Here is a 24,199-nt window from a genome sequence, read left to right on the forward strand (position 1 = left end):
GAAGGCGTGTTGGAAGATCGATGGTAACTGGATTTTAAAATAAACAGGATTATTTTGGATTTAACGAATGGTGAACAGAAAAAGAAGAAAAAGAGGTGAATGAAAATTATAAAAAATATGGGGGTTTATATAAAAGTTCATTATGAAAATAAATACAATATGAATGAAATTTAGGTTAAGGTGCTTAGGGGAAATATGAGAGTCTGTTCAAAGGTGCATGGTGAAAGTATAATACGAAGATGCATTTTAAGGACAGTGACGAAAATATGAAAATTTCAAGAAGGCTCTACACCGGAAATATGAATATCGCGAAACGAATTTCTAAGTGTAATATGAGAGTATGCTAATGGCATAGAAAACACATTAATAAGAATCGAAATGCAAAACACAGAATAAACATTTTATGCGCCTTTTGATACACATTTTTAAGAACTGAAAGGGATAACACGTAATCGATTAAAGCAGAAAGAGTTGACTGATTCTGCAAAAGAAAGGTACAGCGGCAATCAAGCGACACAACGGCCGCGTATGGAGAAAATGAAAACTCAACTAGAAATAAAAAATGGATCGTGGAATCTCGTTTTAGCAGGCGGGCCAACGGTTCTTTTTATATAATAGCAGAGAAATGGAGGAACGAATAAGGCGAATAGAGGAAGAAGAGAGAAAGAGAGAAACAAAGGACGGGCTCTCGGCCCAAAAACTGCGCAAGAGCGATCGATACACGGCACGATACTCGATATATTGCGGAGAAGCTGCCGGAGAGGAAGTTACAATCGATGTTTCCGGTTCGTGGCACGTACTCGTCGAAAACACCGTTTTCCCTGTTAGAATAAAGCGAACTAGGCGTCGTTGTGCTGTCATTCGATTATTGCAATTCAATTTTTCGTCTCCGCGCTAGAATTTGAAACCTTTGAAAGCTTCGCATTTTATTTCCACGTGTTCTATTTCACGTTCCATTTTAATTATCCCTCTGACGACTAAATAGTGAAACAATATGCAAAAGTTGCGTGGATGAAATGTAATCGAAAGAATGAAGTAACGTTAGAGAAAGAAAAAGACTTATTCGAGTGAGAGATACTTTAAATTTGTAGATAGATTGCGATTTAAAGAGAAGATAATTTATTGCCTAGTATTATAAATATTTCAGTTTCGACAGATGTCGTGTAATTGTGAGCTTTAAACGAAAGAAGAAAATACGTTAAACAAGTGTTTCGCTGAACAACAAGTTTAGCAAAACCAACGTGTACAATTTCGCACAATTTCCCTGCGAAGAAAGTTTGATTAAATTTCGAGCTAAAAAGCTTAAAACATTCGCGTTTAATATTCTTAAAAGTCAAACGAGGAAAGTCCACTCGGTTCACAGTTGTTCCGTTCGTTCCTTCTCTTTTTTTTCCATTTCTCTAAGCCGCGTTTTCGAAGTACACGTTCCTTTCCCCGGCTCCCAGCAGCGTCGTTAGCAGCCACGAAATTTATTCAGAATTTTCCCCTTTCTTTTTTCATCTTGCGCGTGCGGTAGCGAATTTTCTCTCCAACCATATGGTCGAGAAATTTCAACGGTGAAACTTCAACAAAAATTCAACTCGCCACAAGTCGACGAATAACACGACGTTGTAATTTTTCAACCCCCTGGACATTTAGGGTTCGACAGATTTCCTGTCTGTTTATCACAGATGCGTAAATATTCACAGCGTAAATGCTGGTAAAATATACGACGTAAGAGATCTTTGAAACAGATCTCATTTTTCACCCGTGTGAGAAGAAATATCAGGATTTTTCAACTTGGATCGTAGAATCGGTCGGTATCTCGATGACTTTGGCCGTAAAGTTCAAGGGATCGGACGGAGGACTCGTTGGACGCGCACCTTATTAAGCCAGAATTCCCAATCGACTTTCTTCCACGGCGTCGCGTGACGTCATTCGAGGCTTTATTAAGAAGCAGCATCTCCCACGGGACTCGAAGCCTCCAGACTACACGAAGAATCCTTAAACCGTGATCCAGACGTCGTTGATTGGCCATGAATAATCGACAGTCCCTCTACAATTTCTTTTCACGTTTTCTCCCTGGAGCGCGCACCAAGAATACAAAAATTTCCATTTCCACGTTACAACGAGAAAAATGTTTGTAGGTGGGCGACGAAAACAAAGATCGATACGGGGATGGTTTGTTATAAAAAATTCTTTCTCTCAAATTAGAAGCTTAATTTTTTCGTAGTCAAAACAACATTTTATATTTAACATCGATTAGTCCATACTAGTCGATAAGCTATTTTCAATAGCTGTTTTCAAATTCCAATGCATTTTTATACTTTCGTAACCAGTAACGCGTATATCTACGTATGGCTAATTAAATCAACACGTAATACAAAAAAGAGAAAATATTTGATACGTTAAAACCGAGAATAATCGATATTTCTTTTTCTTTGGGTAAGTTCATTTTCTTCTCTATATCTGGCATTCTTTAGGAAGCTTAAAGTAGCTTTTACACGTATATTCTTTTTCTATAGAATCATTGATTATCGAGAATCAGGGAATATGGAAAGCACGAGGTCGTTTATTTACACGCGTTTCTCTGCGGTCTTTTTATCGTTTGAGTCAGCGTTCGTGATAAAAGAGCGCAGAAGAGAGATGGATCGTCGAGGCCAATTTGATGGGATGTGTCGCCGAGCGGCGAAAAATCAACGTCCCGCGAAAAATGACCTCCATAGGGGTGAATTGAAATTTCGCGAAATAAAGGTTCGCGGTTTCCGGTCGATCGTCGATGCACGCGTCACACAACACCTCGTTCAACGATTAAATCTTCGTTCTGGCATACATATGACCAATAAACCTCGATCCATTCCTTCGCTTTGCCCTCGAATCTCATTTTTTCCCCTTCGCTGGGAAGACGATCGAATAATTTATTCCAACGAATTTTTAAAAGGATCAAAGCTGTATTACAGAGCTAGTGATAGTTCTACGTGTCATTGGTAATCCATGGAGGATCTTTCGATCGTAGATTCGTGTGAAGGATACTTTGGTGAAGCGTCTTTCGAAGAATCGTAGTTTAATCCTTGCAATAGTAATGAAGCAACGGAATTTTGAAATAGAGAACGATATGATAGTTCGTGACGTTATGTTTTGCGTTCATTTCAAGAGGAAAGTCTATCTGGAAGGTATAACTGTCGATAAAAATATAAAAAGGAGCGCAGAAGCTATATCCTACGTTTTACGGAGTCTTTAAATACGTGCAAAGTACCCATGGAAGATAAAACGTTGATACGAAAATATTTTACACGATGTTTCTTTTTCTACTCTTCAAATAAGCAACCTAACCCAGCCGCAAAGAATAAAACAAACGAAACTACAGAAGATAAAACTACAACAAAATTGAAACCACCGAACGTTACAGTAAAACTCTCTAACCTAACTTCGACTCTCAGCCAGAAATGTTATCTACACGCCGGACGTTTGAAATTTCAATCTTCGAAATTCACCATTTAATTTCGCAAATTTAAATTTGAAATTTGACAGGCTATATAATTTCTAGCTATAACCGACTATCGTTCCGACGTTATACCATCCAGAAGCTGCCCTTCATCCTCGTCCCAAAAATGTATTTATAGACTCTGGTTCCTCCTTCTCGATACATATAATAGCACGAAGCAGTTAGGAGCAGGTGTGCGTCGATGCTGCGTAGAAAATCGAATTTCTCCTGTGAAATCAGGCCAGTAACGGCCGTAATAGAAATTCATCAGCGACTGTAAATTAATTTTCCTGGCGAAACTTTGGCTGTCAGCGAGCTGCCACTGATACGCGGCCACGCTTTCGTTACGCGACCACCAGTTCGTTCTGATCATTCAGTTGTTTCCCTCTCAACCGTGGGAAAACGTTCGTTCGGGGTCGTCGAATTAATCTTCAGGGGACGATATAACGCGATTTATCGCCGCTTCAAACGGAATAAACAGATTTATCGTCTGCTTGTTTGACACCCATCGCGTAATCAGCGTTAGGGGAAGGAAGATTTAAGAGGAAACAGTCTCTGTAACTTGGCACATCATTAAACGAAAGACAGGAAAAAATGAAAAAGCCAGTGAAAACGCCATAAGAATGAAGAACGTTCTCTGACGTTTGCAAATTAAATCGTTTAAATCTAAACAAGTTGCTGACGCAAGCTTGAATATACAACATTATTGAAATCGTGTTTTAATCTAATCGAATTCACTTACTATGAAATTTACCTTCTTGCGATGTAATTTCCTTAAAGCACGTAATCCTATATTCCGAAAGAGTATAATAAATAACCTCGGTATGCTAAAAGATACTAAAGATACATCGTCTTAATATGTAAAGATATGAAGCAAAAAGACGAGAGTGTGTCAATATTCTTTTTCATCCAAAATCTAAAAACCTATCACATAGCACAGAGAATAAAAAATCGCCTACTTTTATCCAGCCGCTTATAGCACTTTCGTTCCTGCGCAATTTACGAAAACACGTAATATGTTAAAAAAGAAAAGAAAATAAAAAGAAAAACCCACGAGCCTCCAATATAAAATAAATAAATAAATCGATCTGCACCCCAGATTTCTCAGTCTCCGCCTCGCTAGGGAAGATATTCAAATGTCGCACAAAAGAACTAAAGAGAGAGCGAAGCGTGTTCGCGTGAGGAAGCGCGATTACACGGAAGAGACGATACGATCGAGGGGACGCGAATATCCGGATCCGTCGGTAAACTCGCGATAACCGTTAGTGGTCTATTAATTGATCGGCGACATCGGCAATACGTAGCGTGCATTCATTAAAGCACTCATTAAGCTGCGAGGAACGACGTGTCCGCGTTCCCCGGTCCAGTTCTCGTTGGCTTATTATGCGATTATCGATAGGCGTGCACGCAGACCGATACGCGTGCTCGCGTGCTTAGGCCCCGTAACGAACGACTGTATCGCGCGTCCTTTCTCGTTCGCGTTTCGTCGCATCGAAGCTTCTGGCTGGCTCCCTTCAGGATAGATACGTCGTTCCACATATGCAACGTCTATCCTTTGATTTTCAATCGCGAGCGATAAGGACGGATGCGGATGAGCGATGCGACGTCGTGATATGGCATGCCAGTCGATAATTAACACTTGACGATCACAGAATAAAAAATACGATACGTTTTTATCGATTACTTTTGTTTCAATGTCGCTTTACGATCGAACAGGAGAATTTGAATGTGAAGCAATCGGAGATGTAGTTCGAAACTCGTTGAGCTCGAAGGTGCGTATATGTAAGCATCTTAATTACAGTTTAATTGCATTAGGTGTATATATATATATATATATGCATATATGAGGCAGAATGAAGTTGGCAAATATTAGCTTCTCTTAGGTTCTTTCACAAGTGAAAAAACCAGTTTGAAATATTTTATAAAGTACATTAAAGGAGCGAGAATTCGCTACAATACACGAACGTTCGGGATTGCTATAATAAAATTGTTATAACTTCATTATTTCACGTTGTGAATCAACGTGGGTATTCTCGTAACTTTTCTTACGAGTTTAAACTTGATACAGTGGATCGTAAAAGCTGCTGCCAGTACGAATTCAGTATTTAAAGAAGCTTATGTAAATATTAAGATAGTTTAACGTTGATTGTAGAATTGAAGATATTTCGTCGAGAAGTAAAGTTGAGAGAGTAGCTTGGAAATATCATCGGCAATAATACTTTAAGAGCGAAAAAGAATAAAAACGTAGAAGTAAAATAGCGACGGACAAAAATTTCCAGCGACATTGAAACAAACAAAGACAAACAGCGACACATTTATGAAATAAAATAAAGACAAAGATAACGACGAAAAAGAGGAAAGATATATCTATATGTATAAATATATCATCGTGGCGACAGACGAAGGTGGTATTGATCTAGCTGTATCGCTGAAATATCAAAATGGAATAAAGGCAACGCGTGAAACTCGGTTGGAGAGCAACGATCCTGACCGGAAACCGGCCGGACGGTGCATTTAACGTGGCCACCTGCGCATGCACTTACTTGGAACTCGCTAGCTAATCCGCAATCCGAGAATACGACAAGCCGTCTCGTCTTTCGTAAGCACCGGTTCTGCTCGCCGCGTGGGAACCCGCGTGATCACCTACGCGAGACCAGTGTCTTCTCGCCCTTTTCCCTATTCTATTTTCCATTCTTTCACTTTTCCCTCGCCATTCGTTTTTTCACTTTCTCGAGAAATATCAATGGATTTTATTCGTGTCTTGTTCGAAAATCTTTGTAGATCTTTGAAATCTTTGGCAATTTTGGGGATGTTCGATTACGTTTACGTAGGTGTTTGATTCGTGTTTTATAATGTTCGAAGAACAATCGTCGTAAAATTGATGTAACATTTTACGACAATTCTAGCGTTAAATAAAAATCTTCGCGTTAAATAAAAAGCTTTTGTGGATTATGCAGCAGAATTTGTAAATTCGGGATGACGCATCCCTTGCAATAATAGCGCGTGGAAAATCGATGAAAATCATGGGGGATATTTGGCAGAGATCGAGGAAGAGATGGACAATCTCGCGTTAAAATCGATATCAATTAAAATTTAATGCGGTTAGGAGGGTTGGCTGCGTTTAATGCAACACCTCAGACGCAATGTTAGTAATTGATAGAGGTATTAATTACCGATATTAATTAACGCGATTCCAAACGCCACGAACCGTTATTTGCCTCGATTATATTAAAATCGCATATCAAACGGACAAACGCGTCGTCATTCGTTAATGCGAAAGCGTCAAATTTTCGCGCGTTAACAATAGCAATTAAAATTACCCCGTCAACCATGAACAACCGTCCGGTTGCCAAATAGTTGAAAGAAATAACAACGGAAATCAAATTTGACGTTAGAGAATTGCGGATGACCACGGCACGTACCAAAGAAATCAAAATGAAAAGCAAATGAAAAATCCTAACGCAAGAAGAAAAAAAACAGACATACGTTCGTATGTTCTATGCAAAAAAAGATCATTCAGATTCCGAAAAATGTACCATCGTACGAACTAAAAATTAGTTAGGAACTGGAAAAAGTATATTAAACGAAAGATTCCTATGGAAAATAACGAAATGGTTAGTTTTAACATTCCGATAATTCTAAGGTTGAGTCACCACGTGGTATTGTAAGAATGGCGATCGATCATTCTCAACCATAATGACATTTAGACGACGAGAGATAGAAACGTGGGCGTGAGAAGGAAACTCTTTTTCCACGCAGAAAACGTATCTGGGTCGAAACGATGTTTTTTCCTTCCTTCGTCTACCCACCAAAGTATTGGTCAGCCTTGTTCCTTCCTGTTCGATTTTTCCTAGCAAATATCTTCGATCCACCACCGCGTGTATCGCGTGTGTAGGTGGCAACTAATGACGCGACGTGATGCAACAAAACGTAATGTAATTGTGGAAAAGAAGGCTGGGATAAAGGAAAGGGAAAGCAAGGGTAACTTCTCTCTGCGATCGATGAAGAGTACTACTTTGGTTTCTTTTTGCACAATTCTAGTATTATGCAAATTGTATTCCTCTGTTATGTGCGATTGATAGAAGGTTCTTTTCCTTTACATATTTATTTTGGGGGATTTAGCTTGATTAATTCTTTATGAGAAATCGTTGTCGCGGTATTTTTCTAGTTTGTAAATCAACACTCGGCTGTATTACGTATTAATATATGTACATATATTTATATAATTTTGGCATTTGGACATGGATGCCTAACGTGAATAAACGTAATTCGATCAGTAATTCAAACGAATAGTATAAGCCATGATATAGTACTATAATTTAGTATTAGAATTTCGAAACTAAATAATAATATGAAATAACTTGAATGATTATGTAATTATTACTAACCAGTGGTTAGAAGTAACTCTTTGCAATACCATGTTCTCTGTCTTCTATAAATATTCAATAAAATTTCCGAGAATGGTAGAATCGTAAATCAGAATAGTAAAATTCTGAAATATCAAAGTACATTGAATCTCTCCTCAAGTTTCTAATCTTCTATTCTATCCTTTCGAATCTCTGTGCTAAAATTCCCAACGACGAATTTCAACGATCAATAGAATCAACGAAAAATGAACTAAAAAGAAACATCTACTTCAAATGGACAAATCGCTCGAAACAATAACAATCTTCGTTACAATGTCTTAACGCGAATTACGGCTGTACACTCCGTAGAAAATTCATCGTGACTAATCGGACACGAGCAAACCACTTTGAAGTAAGGTGTCTCCTATTCGTTCCCATCGAGTCGAATCCGTGAACGCTTTCGAACGACCTGGCTCGAAAGCGTTAAAATCTCTGCGGATCGCCGCCAGCGAAACGCAACACGGTCTTAACACCAAAGCAAGAGGAAAACAGCTAGAACAAGAAGCGAAACAGAGAATGGGAGTTAAAGTTCTCTCGGAGAGCGTTTGACTGTACGTACGGTTAAGCCAACCATACGACAGACACGAAACTCGTTTTCGTGGGCGTACGGATACGAGCCTAATACATCGCCAGATACGCACGATTTCCGTGTTCCAATTATAATATCTGCTTGAAGCCGTGAGAGATCGTCTAGGCCCGCGCGATTTTCAACCGGTATGCCGCGAGAATTTTTTAAATATGCAAATATCCATTTAGTCAGGTCACTGACCTCTTTTCCCTTAGATCTTCAAATAGAAACAACAATAGTTCGGTGTAAACGCCACGAATCAAGTGTAATCTATCCTTTTGGCGTAACACAGAATTGTAATAGACTGCGAAATTTTATGCATTTGTGGGAAATTTGAAGAGGCGAAAGAATGCACGCAACGTCTAATCTGCAAAAATATGGAAAATAACCAAAATACAGCATTTATTCTAATATTTGAAAGATGAAACAAATGTCTATTTACGTTCTGTATCTTCAGTTATGTTCATAGAAATATAAAAATGCATGGAAATTCATCGTCTAGTAATTAGGTGGCGTGTACCACCAAACGAAAAAGGTCGAATTTTCAAGCGACTAGCGATTCTTGAAAAAATTGTTGTTTGCATTACGTTGTTCGTATCACTTAAGGGATGACGATATGGAATAATAAGGCCACGATCGAACAACCGTTGCCCCGATTTTTGTCCATTGCACGCCGCAGTGTTCGTCGATGTGTCTTTGGCTTGTTCCTCTTTCTCTCTGTCATCATCGATCCCGGATTTATTTATAGAGAGGCTGTTTCGCGACGCGACGAGTTTCCGCGTGCGCTGAATTCTGTCTCATATACTTGTTCGAAGAACATTTATCATTTTGTGTTTGTACTTTGCTTGGTGAAAGTGATACTTGATGGTTCAAGTTGAATTTGAAGTCGACGAATGGTTTGGTGTTGCTATGAGTTGCGATCGAAGAAAAATTGTATGGTTTTCTTTATGAAAATGAAGCTAAAGGTAATGCAAATGATATTTGAAGTGGTTTTGACGTATTGGTATTTACTGTGAATTAAATTTAGAGATATAAAGTAAATTAGAACGAATAGTCGTAATAGAAGAAAAATCGCAACGGTGTTGTTTCTCAGTGGAAATAACGTTGAAAATGACGTAAATGATATTTGGGGTGTTTTCGACGTGTGTAAGTTAGAAAAAAAAATAAGTATACGTGTATAATCAATTTTCATTACATCATGTAGAGTCTGATCATCTACTCCCTTCCTGAATTTATTAACATTCGATACTATCTTTAAAAACCATGCAACACATGATCTTCGCTCAAACCTTTTGCACAACCCTTAAACAATAAAGAAAACCAATTAAGCACAAAAAAGACGATAAAGCCACGTCCCTAATGGACAGCCACATCCTCGATATCCTCGATAATAGGGGTAGACGCAATACAACCCCCGGGTTCTACTATGCGGGTTCTTCAAGGAATTATATCCAATATCACCACTCGAAGATGGATCTCCTATATCCTCTACCTCGATTACACAAAATATTAAACCTAATTCAACAACCATTGGAACCTCGTATCTACTAAGAACAGCATTCAACGTTCGCACCCACGAGATCGCAGCATTGAAAATCAGAGCCTATCACACTAAAGGAGAACGACGTATTTACTTTTGGTTAGAAAACTTTTCGGCTGCGGGTTTCACATCTTTAAACATCGCATTACGTTATCAAAAAAAGAAAAAGAAAGATAGCAGCGCGATCAAAGAATGCGATTAACTTGTCCCACCCCTGTCGCCACTCTGTTGCTCTTCGTTGCTAATTCCCATCATTGTAATCATTTTTCTTTTTACCTGACCACGAGAATCATCGTCGAAAACCAACCGTATTATAACCAAACCTATCAAGCCTCGGCTCGAATCCATCGTTCGAACGAGCAAATCCTCCATCCCGGAAAATCGATCTATCGATCCTCGTGCTCTGCGAAGAGGAAGTTATATTATCAGTCGCGCAACAGTGTAAACGGACTCGAGCAAACCAGAGTCAGTTGATAGAAGGGTTGGGGGGTTGGTAGAGGATCGTAATGGCACGCTATCGAGCTATCAATAGCGGTGCGGTGCGCGCATTAATAATCCATGATTGCCATCGAGCAACTGGAGCTGCAGTCCGGCCGCCATGCTGTATTCATGCGGACCAAGGGTCCACAGGACGTCTGGCCTACCCAGGGGTGGTCACGGCCGCAGGCAACCCGGTGAAAGCGAGCTAATCGAGCGGGATCCTTAATTAGGAATTAGACGGCGGTTTACAGCGGAATCGCGACACCCCAGCTACCCTCGCGAGAGAACCATACGAGGTTGGTTGGTTGGTTCGAGGTCAGTGAGAAGGGGGTGGCTCAAGTTCCGCGACTGATGACGTCCCGGTAATTGGAGGGGGACGGTGGACTGGTATTTTGATTGCAGAATTGGAGAAGGTTTCGCAGGGGTTCAAGGGTAGATGATGAGGTGGTTGGAAGATATTTTTAGCTGAAAGTTGATTTCCCTAGTATGTTTGTAAAAGTATCAGTGGTAAAGCGGTGGTAGGTTTGCAGAGTATTTTGGGGGCTGTAGTGCTTCAATTTAAGGGATATATGATAGATCCAAGAGCAACGTGTGTGGTATGGTGTTCGATGGAGGTGAATCTTGAGAGATGGTGTTAAGTATTAGGTTGTCCGGAAAGTGTCCTTCTTTCGCAAACGTGTATTTTACGATAATGCACTTTCGTACAAAGGTGAAACCAAGTCTGTGAAATGTCGCGGTGTTTATCGACAGAACAAAATGGATACGTAATTCGACAAAATAATATAAAACGAAAAACATTGTGCGTCTATTATTTCCTCATAAAACGAAACAAACTTTTCGGACAACCTAATGGAATGACCAAGTCGGAATATTCCTTTGGATAAAAATGGAATGTAAGAGACGTAGTACTTTAGAGAGCAGCCAATGATGATGATATAACAGTAATGTTTTCAAGCGGAGATGAATCTTCTAGGATAGTCAAGAATAACAGTAGCAATAGTCTTTCGTAACGAAGTAAGTTTTGTCAAATCCAATTGACATTTATTGCGAATGATCCCCCACTTTCTCAAATCACAAATGTCAAATGTTTCCACGCTAAAGCGAAGCGATGACGCTCGTAAGAAAACTTTAGCATCAATTCATACTGTGTATCTCGTGTAATGGAAGCAACGAACGATTCGATAGCACGCAATCGAACCGCTGTATTAATCGGTAATCTCGTTAGCGTATCGCCTACGAGACGGTGGTTAGTCGGGCTCTTCAATTAGAAATTAGACAGTCGCTTTCACCGAAGTTCGGCTTGAGTTCCTGTGGTCGATCGAGAGCGCTGCTGAATTTTCCATGTAGATGGAATTAGAATCGATCCCGGCGCATACATCATCTCGTTTGAACTGCCAATGATATTAAAGATATTAAAACTTACAACCATATCGACCTGGTTCTTTCGTAGCTTCGATTTGTACCGCCGATCTATTTTCAATATGTAGTAATAACCCCTAATAATGAGAATTTGAATCTGAATTTGAATTTAAATTAAAAAATTTGAATTTAAATTTGAAACTTCGAATTTACCGAGCCCACTGGACAAAATGTTTCAACATATTCGTATACCATCTATAAAAAGAAAAAAAAAAAACAAAAAAAAAGAGCAATTTCTTTAGCAACGCTCGACAACTACCTGTCTAATGGCAACAAATGATTCTTTCCACTGATACGTGTCATTTCCAATTTTTTAAGTAAGTTTATTGTTGTTTGAATACATTTTTAAGGAACTCAGGATGTTTATATATTGTCAGATATTGTAAAAAGATATTGAAGATATTGAAATATTGAAACGATCAGCAAAACTTATTTTCACAAGGAAGAAAAGTAGAATTACTTGCAGATTAGTTTACTTTTGGAGGAAGGTGAAAGTTTCCTTCTAGTCTGTTTAAAATAAATAGGGAACTACTTAAAATTCTACATCGAATGTCTTTGCGTTATAACAAAAAGAAACTCTGCTACTTCTAGCGTTAAAATTCTAATAATTGTATATGCAGTGGCTGTGTACTATGACACGAAAATGTCAAAATGATTGCGCATCGCGAATAGTAAATTAGAGAAACGATTTTGATGGCTCGATAACCGGCGAACCGTGGCCCAGATCGCCTTATTGCGGCCTGGAACGGGCTCGATCTCATCTGCATAAATCGAAAATTCGATAGCGTGTCTCGCCAGGGAAGCAGCTCCACGAAGACGCCGCCTAATTTCTGATTAAGGGCGGGCTTGATTGGATGAATACATAGAGGGGAAGACTGTCGCTTGAGAAAGACAAATATGAATCAGTGATTTCACGCTAGCAGCCTGTGCAACCGATTTAACGATGTTTATGTCCACCGCTCGTCGTAAACATTTCATCGATCGGGAGAATGTTTACCAATTTATATATAGATTGCGGATACTCGTTTAAATTCATATTTTTGCAAATACGAGTAAATAAAAAAGAAAGAGCAATCCAAGCAGAAATTTCTTTTACCTGCCGAACGTTACAAACAGTATCGTACTTTGAATACTTTCAACAGTTCCGTGCATTCCGTATATTCTTGCGTCTTTTTACTTAACTTGTATAAGTTATTACTCGTGAATTTATTTATTATTGAGATATATATAATTTTGTGTGCTACACCGGATTAGTAGTGTTACACACATATGAGCATGAGTGTGTGTGGGAGTGCGTGCGTGTACAGCATCTCGTAAAACAGAAGAATGCAACTGTCCTGTACGCACTGTGGTAAAAATATGGTGAGACAAAAAGAATGTTGAAACACGTGTAACGGGTATCTACGAATATCTTGTCAATCACATATTAAATAAATATGAAACTATTTTATTATCATTTCCAGGTGTAATGCGAGTGTTCCTATACATTTATTTTGGCGATTAAGATCCACAATTATAAAATTCCTTGTATAAAATAAGGGATACTTCTAGGGGGACAAGACGAGTAAGTTAATTCGCTTGCAGAGGACGATAGAACAAAATAATTGAAAGAAAAATAGGACACATCAATTAAATTAAACACATCAATTTTCTGACGCATTTTTAAACAAGTGCGGATGAATTTCTCGTGCGAGCAAACTCAGCTACAAAACGTATGTATCCGATTTAAAAAAAGCAAATAAGATGGCAACGAGAAACTGCTAAAAACTGACGTTCCACGAAACCCTTCGACTTTGGAACAACCATATCGCTCTTCGTTCTTCTCCGACACAGTTCCAACGTTTTTCAAAATCTTCGATACCGATAAATTCCACGTGCCAACTTTCCGTAACATATGTGGCGGCACTCAACGGCAAATACCGCAGCGCAGTGGTTCGGGACCCGGGTTCGAATCCCGGCGATTCCGATTTTTCTTCTACGCATCAAAAATGGAAGAAAAACAGCAGTACCACCCCATCAGCAACGACATCTACAGCCAACAGCTACAATTATCACGGACAACACATCCACCCTCACATATATATATATATATACGTCTCGACAAACCCTGATAAAATTGGAGGTGCGTAACGAGCAAGCGAGAAAGGAAGAATCGATAAAAACGTAATCCGCGGGCGAATCGATCGGGCGCGGGCAGCGTGAAACAGGTGGTCCGTGTCGAGGCGGGAATTCACTGCGCTTGGTGGCAGTAAATCGTGCCATCGTGTCTTGTCTCATCAGCTTCGCAGCGGTACATGCACCGTTGAATGTGACTCGTGTACGCGACATAATCGGCGAGAGGACGACGAGTGACGAGACGACCGATCGAGGAGGGTCCCTTAACGACCCGTGTCAAATTTTTGATCCTTTTAGATGCATATGTAATAACACATTCTGACGATATGTGTCTAGAAGCTAATCTTACGGACATAATGCGACACCCATATTATAATAGATTATGTTTAATTCATAAAGTTTCTATAGACATCTTCTCTGTCACGATATCCGTAAGTTACTGATTTAATCGAATACACATCATTCTTCCGCCATATAATTCCGCATACACTTGTAGAAATCGCGTGACCCAATGAATATTTTGTTTAAAGAAATTGAAATATATAGAATGTAAATTAGAGATGCCAAAATATCCTGTTGCTTCCTTCAGGGAAGAGAAGCGCGAGCAACGCGTGTTTTCCTCACGAGCTGTTCGATTGCCATCGAAACACAGAGAAACAAAAAGATGTCGATAGAAAAATAAAAGAGAAACGAAGAAGACGGTTCTTGCGACAAACGCCCTCGGTAACGATGATTTATGCTGTCACGCCGGATATCTGTCTGGATTGAAACTTGGAACAATAAACGAGGAAAGGTTAGGACAAAGAAGTTGACGAAAAGAAGAGAAAGGTTTTAAGGAGTTGTCTTCTGGAAAAAAGTAATAACGAGCAGCACCGGTGATCCGTATTTATATAAAAAAAAAAGTAATAAAGAGGTAAATAGAGCAACGGCGTGAAGAGGCAGAAGGAGAGAAAGAGAGAAAGAGGTAGAAAGAACTGATTTATCGAGCTGCCTTCATCGAGATTAACTCTCGTAGCTGGTTCGTGCGATCTCGTTCGCTTAAGGGGCCATCGACTATCGCTTTCACGTTGATCGATCGATCAATCGTTCGGCGGCTTTGAATGGCGCCTGACTTCGATTACGATCGACGAGTCACCGAGTTTCGCGGAAAGTGAAATCTCATGCGTTTCACGCTGACTCGCTCCAATTCGCGTAATAAGAAATCAGACGTACGTTTTGGCGATCTGGTGCATACATCGCGGACAAACTCTCTAAGAACAACTGTACCTTCTACCCGTAGTTCTACGTAAAGTAACGACTGCCGTGTTTGACTTGCCTTGGTGCAATCGAAGTAGCAAGAGAAGCAGTAAGACGAATTCTCGAAACTTTGATTGAAATCAAATTGTACTTGGACAGTTTGTACAAAATTTCAAAGTCTTCGCGATGATGTCCATTTCTAAAAGGCAGATCTTATGGATTTTGCAGACTTCAGAATAAGGAGAATCTCTCTCTTATTTTTATAATAATCTTGGAATGTATGTCTCGATCGAGGTGAATTTCCGAGATTGCGTGAAACGCGAATCTCGGGCACGTCCTTTTCAAATCCCTTCCGGAGAAGTATCATAGAGAGGAAAAGACTTCCTCTAGAGCTGCGACGGGCCAATGGTGTTACGTAAGCGGCCGGCCGGTTACGTGCAGATTGCTCTCGCTGGTTACGTGGAGGCACCGTTTGTTCTCGGCTCTGTGCGCGTCACTTTTCGTTACGAGATCATTACGAAACCGCGGAGGTCACGAACGTGGCGACACGTTGCTATTAGTCCGTGATATTTCAAAGAAGTTTCGCTTCCAAACGCTATGCAAACTCCGTATTTTCACCAACTCGAAATACAGTACTATGCTTTTGGTCAGTTCGATTATTGTTGGATCGATGAATTATAGTGATCTTTCGCTATTATATAACGGCATATGCATGTACATTCCTGTAATATAATGCACGCTCGATACATATAGACGTCACTATGAACGACCATACGTCGTACTTTGCTTTTTTTCGCTTACTTCACTTCTTGCAGCGAAGTGCCTCGTTACACGCGCGTTTCGCTTATTCCCCTGCCTTTTCTCTGTGTCCTAGGAAAGCCGAGTCCTGGATTAATCCATTTTCCATCAATCATCGAGACAGATACGTTGCATATTGAGTAGAGTTCTGATAAAATATACCTTGGGGGAAGAAAAGATCCTTGAATGTTTCATGAATCGACAAAAATTTATCTTGACGATCGAGAATCTTTAAAACGAACACGTGTATCCAGTTTCTCGTTTCAATTGGAAAAAAGGCTTCTTCTAATAAATATTTTCAAGTCGTGTTACATATCCCGTGCATATAACATTTAACGATTTTCAACGTGTCTTCTAATTTCATATATACAATGTGCACCTTAACACAGACAATTTCAACAATGAGATTGTTCAATCTGAATTTCAAAAAAAAAAAAAAAGTAGAAGCTTCGATCGAAGAGGAAGATTTAAATATTGCTCTCCCTTTTGTTAAAATCTACTAGACGAAACGAGAGACGATCGATTCACCTAGAAAACCAGCCAGTTTCCAGCTGGAAGCGATAGTGTAGGAAGGTGTCCTTCTTGAAAACGAAATTAAGTTGAAAGTTGCGTCCGTGCGCAGAGATGGGACGGACACGTGTAGACGAAGAGGTAACCCAATAAATCTCGTGGCTCGGTTCTCGCGTTACGAACGCCGGAAGATCAATAACGCCGTGGCGGAACGATGGCGTGTTCCGTCACGTTCCACGCCGGGGAAGAAGCTTAATTTCAAGGTGAAACCCGTCTGACTCCTCCCGTTTTTCGACACTGCGATAGACCCTATCCGAATCTTACGAAAATTGCTACAAGATTCCTAAGAATAAAGCTCCGAAAGAAATAAAATTCGAAAATGATTTATCAGCGATATTCAAGTGGAATTTCACGTGCGAATTCAAGTTATGAAGCTTCTATCGTTCGGACAAATTCTTCGAGCATCGGGTCTATTCCGACGCATCGAAACGAAGTCGAAAGATAGTCTCGTCGCTGCAGATATCCCGCGATATTTCTCTACGCAAGCCAAAACTTTTCGAAAAAATTGTCCTCGCTATATTTTCTCTAGCTCTGTTCCTGCGAGGAAACAAAAACGCAACCAGCGACAGATTTTCTATATGATAAGGAAAAGGTTAGAAGAAGATAAAAATGAACGGAAGAGGTAGTTCCGCGGAACGACGATCGTTCGCATGAAACATTTCCACGTGGTCGACCGGTCAGGATCGACAAGGGTCGCTGGTCGAATCGCTTCTCCATCACGGTATTTTTTCTTCTACGCTTTAATTGCTAGCTGCCACGGAACTGCCTCGATTAAAAGTTTCCGCGTCGCGTCGCTTCAGACGAACGTTGCGTGCACTTGGCTTCCGCAGCGACTGAAAAATCCACGGGGTACGGGTTAAGTGGTCGAAGATCCTAGTGGACGCATCCCATGGATCTTCTATTTCGCGTGATTCGGTTAATTTTCTCTCTCTCTCTCTCTCTCTCTCTCTCTCTCTCTCTCTCTCTGTGTTTCTTTATTTATCTTGTCGAATCTTCTCTGCATGTTTCATTTTTATTTCTCGCGTGATTTCGGCTAGGCTTGATGCCGGCGAATATAAAATTTTAGGAACGTTTCTTGTACACGGACAAAGCGAAAATTTGCCCAAAATTCACAGGAGATGATGTGCTTCTATATGGTTAGATAAACGTTAAAAAATTTGCATGCTTGCAATAGAAGAAAAGATAATTTAAAAAAGAATCAAAGTTACCTATCTGTATATTACATTATATTCTCTGTTCCTACACTCTGTTCCTACATTCGACAATAAATTATCCTGTTCGCTTCTAACCCATGAAATTCAAAATTTGCCAAACTTCCGTACGATAAAATGTACGAACTCGTGATATAGAAGGATAAGAAGAAGGAAAATAGCGAAGTCGTAATTCGAGGTATGATTTCCTTCCAGCGGAACGATACTCCTAAAATTTGCGATATTTCCACGAAGGAGTCTTTATGCCGGGTAGCGTGTCTCGACGTTGAAACTTACTCTGCATAGGGAGGCGGCACAAAGTCCCGGAAACACGGGACGCCGTAAAAGAATCACCGTTTTCGGACTTCTCCGAAAGACAAACCAGTTTCGACCGTGCTGTCGACAAGATAGAAAAGGATACATTTCTTGGAAGAAGTCCAGATGTGGTGGCTGAAGGATGTCCAGGGCCGACAGGACCTGAAAAACAGAAATTATGGCGAATTCAGAATGGCTTGGTTCGATGTTACCGCTTAATTGCTAGACTTCGGACTTTTGTAAATTTATGAGAAACTTTCAAGTGCAAAAATCTACAGAATGTACGGTACAGTGTTACCTAGCGTATCTAGATCACAGTTTTCGTTAATTATATCTATAAATACACGAACATGCATAAATATCCGCGGTCTAGTGATTGCTAAGTAAGAAACTTAATATTTGAGAACGCAGTTGCTCCTTCGAACAACTCGTGCTTTAGGGACGCGACTGTTCGCGTACATGGAAATCCGCGTAACTGAAATAACCTTCTCCCCCTCAAGTCGCAAAAGATTGAAACAGAAAAGAAAGAAATAGCTGTGTAGCTAGCAGGAACGCATTGGTCGTTGATCTTTTTCCCAAATTCGTCTGTTCGTTACTTCTTCTACGCAACGACGATTTGCGAGGATTTAATTGACACGAACGAATTCGCGTTCGCTCTTTCTCGTCTCTCGTATTCGCCATGGCGAAGAAAATTGTAACAGCACGCTAAATAAATTCGAAATAAACGTCGAAATTTCTCCAGAAAAGAATCCGCGTATGATCCAAACTGCGTTGTTCGAGGGAGCACAATTTTACACAAAAATAACACAATTTTTTTTTTTTATTTACTCGTCGATATATTATGCGAAAATATTTAGCTTGAACCATAATGCGTTTACAGGATGCGAAAAAAATTATCACGCAAAATTCGGACATTAAAGATGATATAAAAAAGGATGAAATTGTTCTTCCATATCTACGCTATATTTCTTCTAGTTGTTCTCTATTTTTGTTCTATGTTTTTTTTCTTTATTTTGAAATTTTTAGACTAATCGTCTACGGTTTCAAGTTTACTAAGTAACGAATCAAGGAACGATAAATTCACTTTAATCGAAACTCGAAGGTTCTCCTCTGAATTGAAAAATACAAGCGGTGCATAAGTTATTATTAGACGAGAATTTCCTTGGGGAATTAAAATTCTTGGAATTTGCAAACGCTTCTCTGTGCTCGAGAGATCGACACGTTCCTTCAGTGGCCGGACGATAATGCGCTTATCTAGCTCGTAAAACAAAATGCCGGCTGTATTTTCATTCTACGGCAGATAACCGCTACTAACCGAGGCACAGATAAGCGAATATACTGAAAAATCAGCACCTCAGAAGGGGAAAAAGACCACTGGTTTTTGGTTAGACACGTTCCTACAGTTATACATCTACTTATCGACTTTTCGTTCAGTCTCGTCGAATAATTTTGAATTTTGGTAAGAAGCGGCTGTTTTGTTACTTGAAAGTCAAACACGCTACGACGTTTCAAGTGCGAACAATTTTTGAGCAACTTGAAACTTGAAAATAAATTAAGAAAAACAGAAGAATTTGATACTTGGAAGCATTGTACTTGACGACAGAATTTGAATACTCGTCTATTTCTAAAATTTAATCGTATTCTTTATGAAATTTTCGTAATAAAATTTCCAACGTCTGTCAGAGAGAAAACAGAAAACGCTAGAGGATTCAATAAGAAATATAACTTAAGCGATTGCTCGATCTTTCAACGTCTACCATGCTGTTCTGTAAACGGTATATAAACGTAGAAAGAAATAAAAACGTTTCGAAGAGCCGTTTCAGAGACGACAAAATTTGATCGATCGTTATAGCGAAAAAATTATCATGATCGTTCAACAGTTATACTTTATAACTCTGAAAAGCTTCAATTTTTCGACATGCCAGGCGAGCAATAAAATAAATATTACTTACGTTTTCGTGTTTGAAGAAGCAGAGCATCTTCAACTCCCTGAAGACCCGTTTGCTACTCACGAGGCTCTGAAAGACGTTCGGCAGTTTCTTCAAGGCCACTCTCCTACCGTCCCTTGGATCCGTCACCGCCCTGTAAATCATAAAATACGAACGTTACCAACAATCGGTGGAAGAGGATATTATTAAACACGCTTTATCGTTTCTTTGTAATAAAATAAATGAATATAATGGAAGTAGATTTATCGGAACTGCAGTCATTGAAATGAAATTCTCGATAACGAGGTTTATCATCTTGTTGATTTTAAATAATTTTAGTTTATTAATCGAATTGCCGTGCATCGATTCTACGTATCCGCTTCATAATTTCGGTTGAAATACGCCAAATGCCGGACATGGCAGAGTACTTTTTACGATCAATTGCAAATGAAACGTATTCAGATGATATAATTTTCTACAAAAACGATCGCATATCCAATTTGTAAATTCTCGTAATTCCATCTATCGCTGTGAAATCTCCAAAACGCGGTGCAACTCGTTAACAAAAATTTCAAAGATCCCTACGATTATTCAGCCCAAAATTTATCCGCCATCGAAGCTCATCGAACTCGCTGATATTTCCATCTCGCGGGTATTCCATCGGCAATATACATCATCTATCGCCGCAAATACTTCGAAACACGGTCAAACTCATTAAGAAAAATTTCAAAAGCCGATACCAACCACTCTCCCCCCGAAAAACCTACCACGATCAGAACTCATCCATCGAGCATCGAACAATCGAAATCCCAGAAGAGTCAACATCGAGATAGAGAGCGGATGGGACGATAAATTTCGACGTTGGTCGTCGATCCGCGAACACGAGTGCCAGGGAATAGGAGGAACGCAGCAGGGGTTAGGAGGGTTAATAACAGAGAGAGCGGCCACGATCGATTCGTAATCCGCGAGCAGACGACGAGGCCGCACAGGGCCTGGTCCCTGGAATAATTATTGTGCCTGCAATTAGTTCGTTTACGGTGGCTCGATTTCATTGTCAGTCAGACGACACCGCAAACCGACGATTCCAATCCCTCGTTTTCATTCGACAGTCAATCTCATCCCGCGGCTGGTCGAACCCTGTCCGACGACGTCATCCGCGTCCCGACGCCGCGATCAACCGATTTTTCCACATTTTTCAGAGACAGGGTTGTGATCGTAAAATCGATTGTCGTGCGGTTCGTACTGCTTTCTGTGCGTTTTCTGAGTTGTCGAATGGCAAATAGAAGGGAGAAGTAAGAGTTGGACGGAGAAGAAGAAACACGGTAGATGAAGTTTAATAATATTGGGTTGACAACTATGTGATTGTGGATTTTGCCATTAGGTGGTTCTGACAAAATCCGCAATCACTTAGTTGCCAACTCAATACACGCTCGTATAACGCGATGAAAAATTAGGATAGTACTTATAAGATGAGACACATCGATCCGTATAAAGCGTCGAGTTTGGAGTTTATTTGAGCGAGTTGACAGGTTTCGAACGACTTTTGGAACTCTTTTGTGGAAAATGCAATACCGCGCTGAGTAGCACGCGATATCTTGCGTACACATGCACAGAGAATCTGATGATTGTAAAAGATACAAAGATTTAGTTCTTATATCTGAATTACTATGGTGTAAGGCGACGTTTTATAGCGTACGGTTTCTCGAAGTTTGATAATGTTTGTAGAGTAGGAAAGGGGTAGTAGGGATAGAAATGAACCATGCAGATTGTTAATTTCTTCTTTCCTAAGGTACAAAGATTTGTGGCGGATCGGTACCAACAGGACGCCGATAGGTCGAGGCATCAACGCGGTCGTAGCACCTCCCGGGCGATCCGCGGGTACCAACCGCCAACACCAGACGGCTACTACGACGACAATGAGTCTGTCTGTCTCGATAGCGGTCGAATATACGGTGTCACGATACAAATACCGCACCTAGCGAGAGTCCCTCTACGTCTAAGGCAGAGACTACCGGGCATAGCCTTACTGACGAGTCCACCGGTAGTCCCGGGACGAAACGCGAATTCCCTTTTCACCTGGCAGCAACCACCAATTACTACACTTCCTACAGATTCAATTCGTTGATCTAGCAGAAAATGTACGTACAAAATTGAAGTAATAATTCAAAACTCTGACGACTATCTCCTACGAATTCAAACATTCTCATATGATAGAAAAGGCAAAAACATTTATGGGAATGAAGAAAAACAACATAAACCAATATGTACAAAGCAAAATGAGGATTAAATCGATGATAAACGCAACGCAACAGTTTCAAAGATTTTCCCACGTTTGAAGATATAATATAAATATCCTATAAAAGATTTATAGGAGAGGAAGGAAAGGTCGGTAAAAAGTGGTGGCGGGGATGGCTTTGTACGAGCATCGAAAAGCAAATTAGCGAAGGCAAGTCCGCGATGCGCGTCGCACGCACTCCTTCAGGGTCGTTCTACTCGAAATCAGTGGCCTCACTTCCGTTATACACGGCAAGCCGAGTGCGATGACCCTTTTCGAAGATCGTCGTACCTTTCTTCGTTCGTTTCGTGACTCGCTTCTGTGAATCGAGTTTAATCTTCGTCTGCAGCTATGGACTCCCCTTCAACGGGAGGTCTTCCTTCAGATAAGATAATTAACACCACCAAATTCGATCGCGATAACCAGCAAAAAGTTTGGTTGTCGTTCGTCTCCACCGTAGCTCCCATAACTTTGCTGCCATTTCTACCATATTTTTTCGTAGTCAATCGAGTAACAATGAAATTGCAAAGCTTCAATTTCAAAGCTGGGATATTCGAGGAATCGAAGGCTGGAAAACGAAGAAATTGGAGTGTGTGAAAAATTACGAATTGAACGGTTGGAAAGTTAGAAATTTGAAGACTTGAGAATTTGGATATTTGGGAATTCGAAGGTTTGGAAATTTGAGTATCTGGAAGTACGAAGCATTGGAAACTTAGGTACATCAAAATTCGAAGCTTGGTAAATTAAAGATTTAGAAAATCATTTAAATATTTGAAAATTTGAAAGTTAAAAAATACTAAGAAATTCGACAGTTTGCAAATTCAAAAGGTCAAAAATTAAAAGATTCGCTGCAACTGCAATTACTTTGAGATGGTAGGGCGTGTAGAGTGCTAAAGAAATACTCGGCGTTTTATTTAATATCGTGTTTATTAACTCGACTAATGGTTTCGTTACAAGTCTCGACCGATCTCTTAATCCCTTTCTTTTCTTTTTGTCACCTCTCGATATCTCCACTACGTACGCGTTCGTTAGGCATCCGCGATCGTGGTGACGTACGCCTTCTTCCGAGTATTTAGCGGAAGGACCATGGGATATCGATGGCTCATTAAGCCTGTCGACACTTATGCTTCGTCAGGATCTTGCTTATGTTTCGTCGGTCTTTCGTAAACAGTCTGTCAACGATGGTATACCATGATTCGACGAAACCGTTGAAAAGAGAGTTGTTCTTTGCTGTCGAGTGCCGCTACAACTTCAACTATGGGACCTCGGAGAATTAACATTCCTGAAGAAATGTTCTCTTGTCACGCAACAAACCTTGGACAATCGTGTAATCGAATTTAAGCAACCAAAGGAGCCAGGCACTCTTCACCACCGATAAGAAGCTGGTTTCTCGAATCAACAAGTACCTGCCTACGTCTGCCTTTTCCTCTATCCCTTTCTTTCCAGCCGGAAGAGTTAATTCCATTGGACGATAATTAACATCCAAGCGCGGGTTAATTTAATCGGGTTGAATTCTCATCGGATCGATGTTACTTGAAACTCACACGCGTGAGCCAAACACGCATACGTGTTCCTCTCTGTTCTGTTCGTTCGGCCATGTGACACGTTCCCTCCGCATATTACACCGCAACATTGTTATCAAGCATGGTGGCGCGCATAAATTCCGACATGCGACGAGAAAAAGGGGAGGGAAAAAAATCAGACGAGGAAAAAAAGAATCGGTAGCGAGGAAATAAAGGGAATAAAGGACGCGCAATTTAACCAGGCAGTCGCAATTTTCTGCAAAAGTTACGACCTCTTCCACCTCTTTCCCGTTTTTTTCAACTCTTCTTTGCCTGGCTTTCGCTTCCGATAAAGCTTCCGAGCTTGCTTCTGCTTGCTTGGTTGCCCGGGATT

At 40.2% G+C, this 24,199-nt stretch overlaps 1 protein-coding gene across 2 annotated transcripts in view; it reads right to left on the bottom strand.

The window, feature by feature from the left end:
• nmo (serine/threonine-protein kinase nemo) overlaps positions 1-24,199 on the bottom strand; it is a 222,173-nt gene that overhangs the window by 62,844 nt on the left and 135,130 nt on the right. For both annotated transcript variants that reach the window (XR_011173250.1, XM_069114000.1), the window contains exons 2-3: positions 20,053-20,182; positions 18,207-18,262 (exon numbers count right to left, since the gene is read on the bottom strand). Coding sequence is in view for 1 of the 2 variants with exons in the window: in XM_069114000.1 (XP_068970101.1) it covers positions 18,207-18,262; positions 20,053-20,182 (186 nt within the window). In the remaining variant the exon portion in view is untranslated. The remainder of the gene's footprint in view (positions 1-18,206; positions 18,263-20,052; positions 20,183-24,199) is intronic.

This window comes from Bombus flavifrons, chromosome 5, assembly GCF_040668555.2.
Source record: "Bombus flavifrons isolate JBK064 chromosome 5, iyBomFlav1_principal, whole genome shotgun sequence".
NCBI classification, from domain to species: domain Eukaryota; kingdom Metazoa; phylum Arthropoda; class Insecta; order Hymenoptera; family Apidae; genus Bombus; species Bombus flavifrons.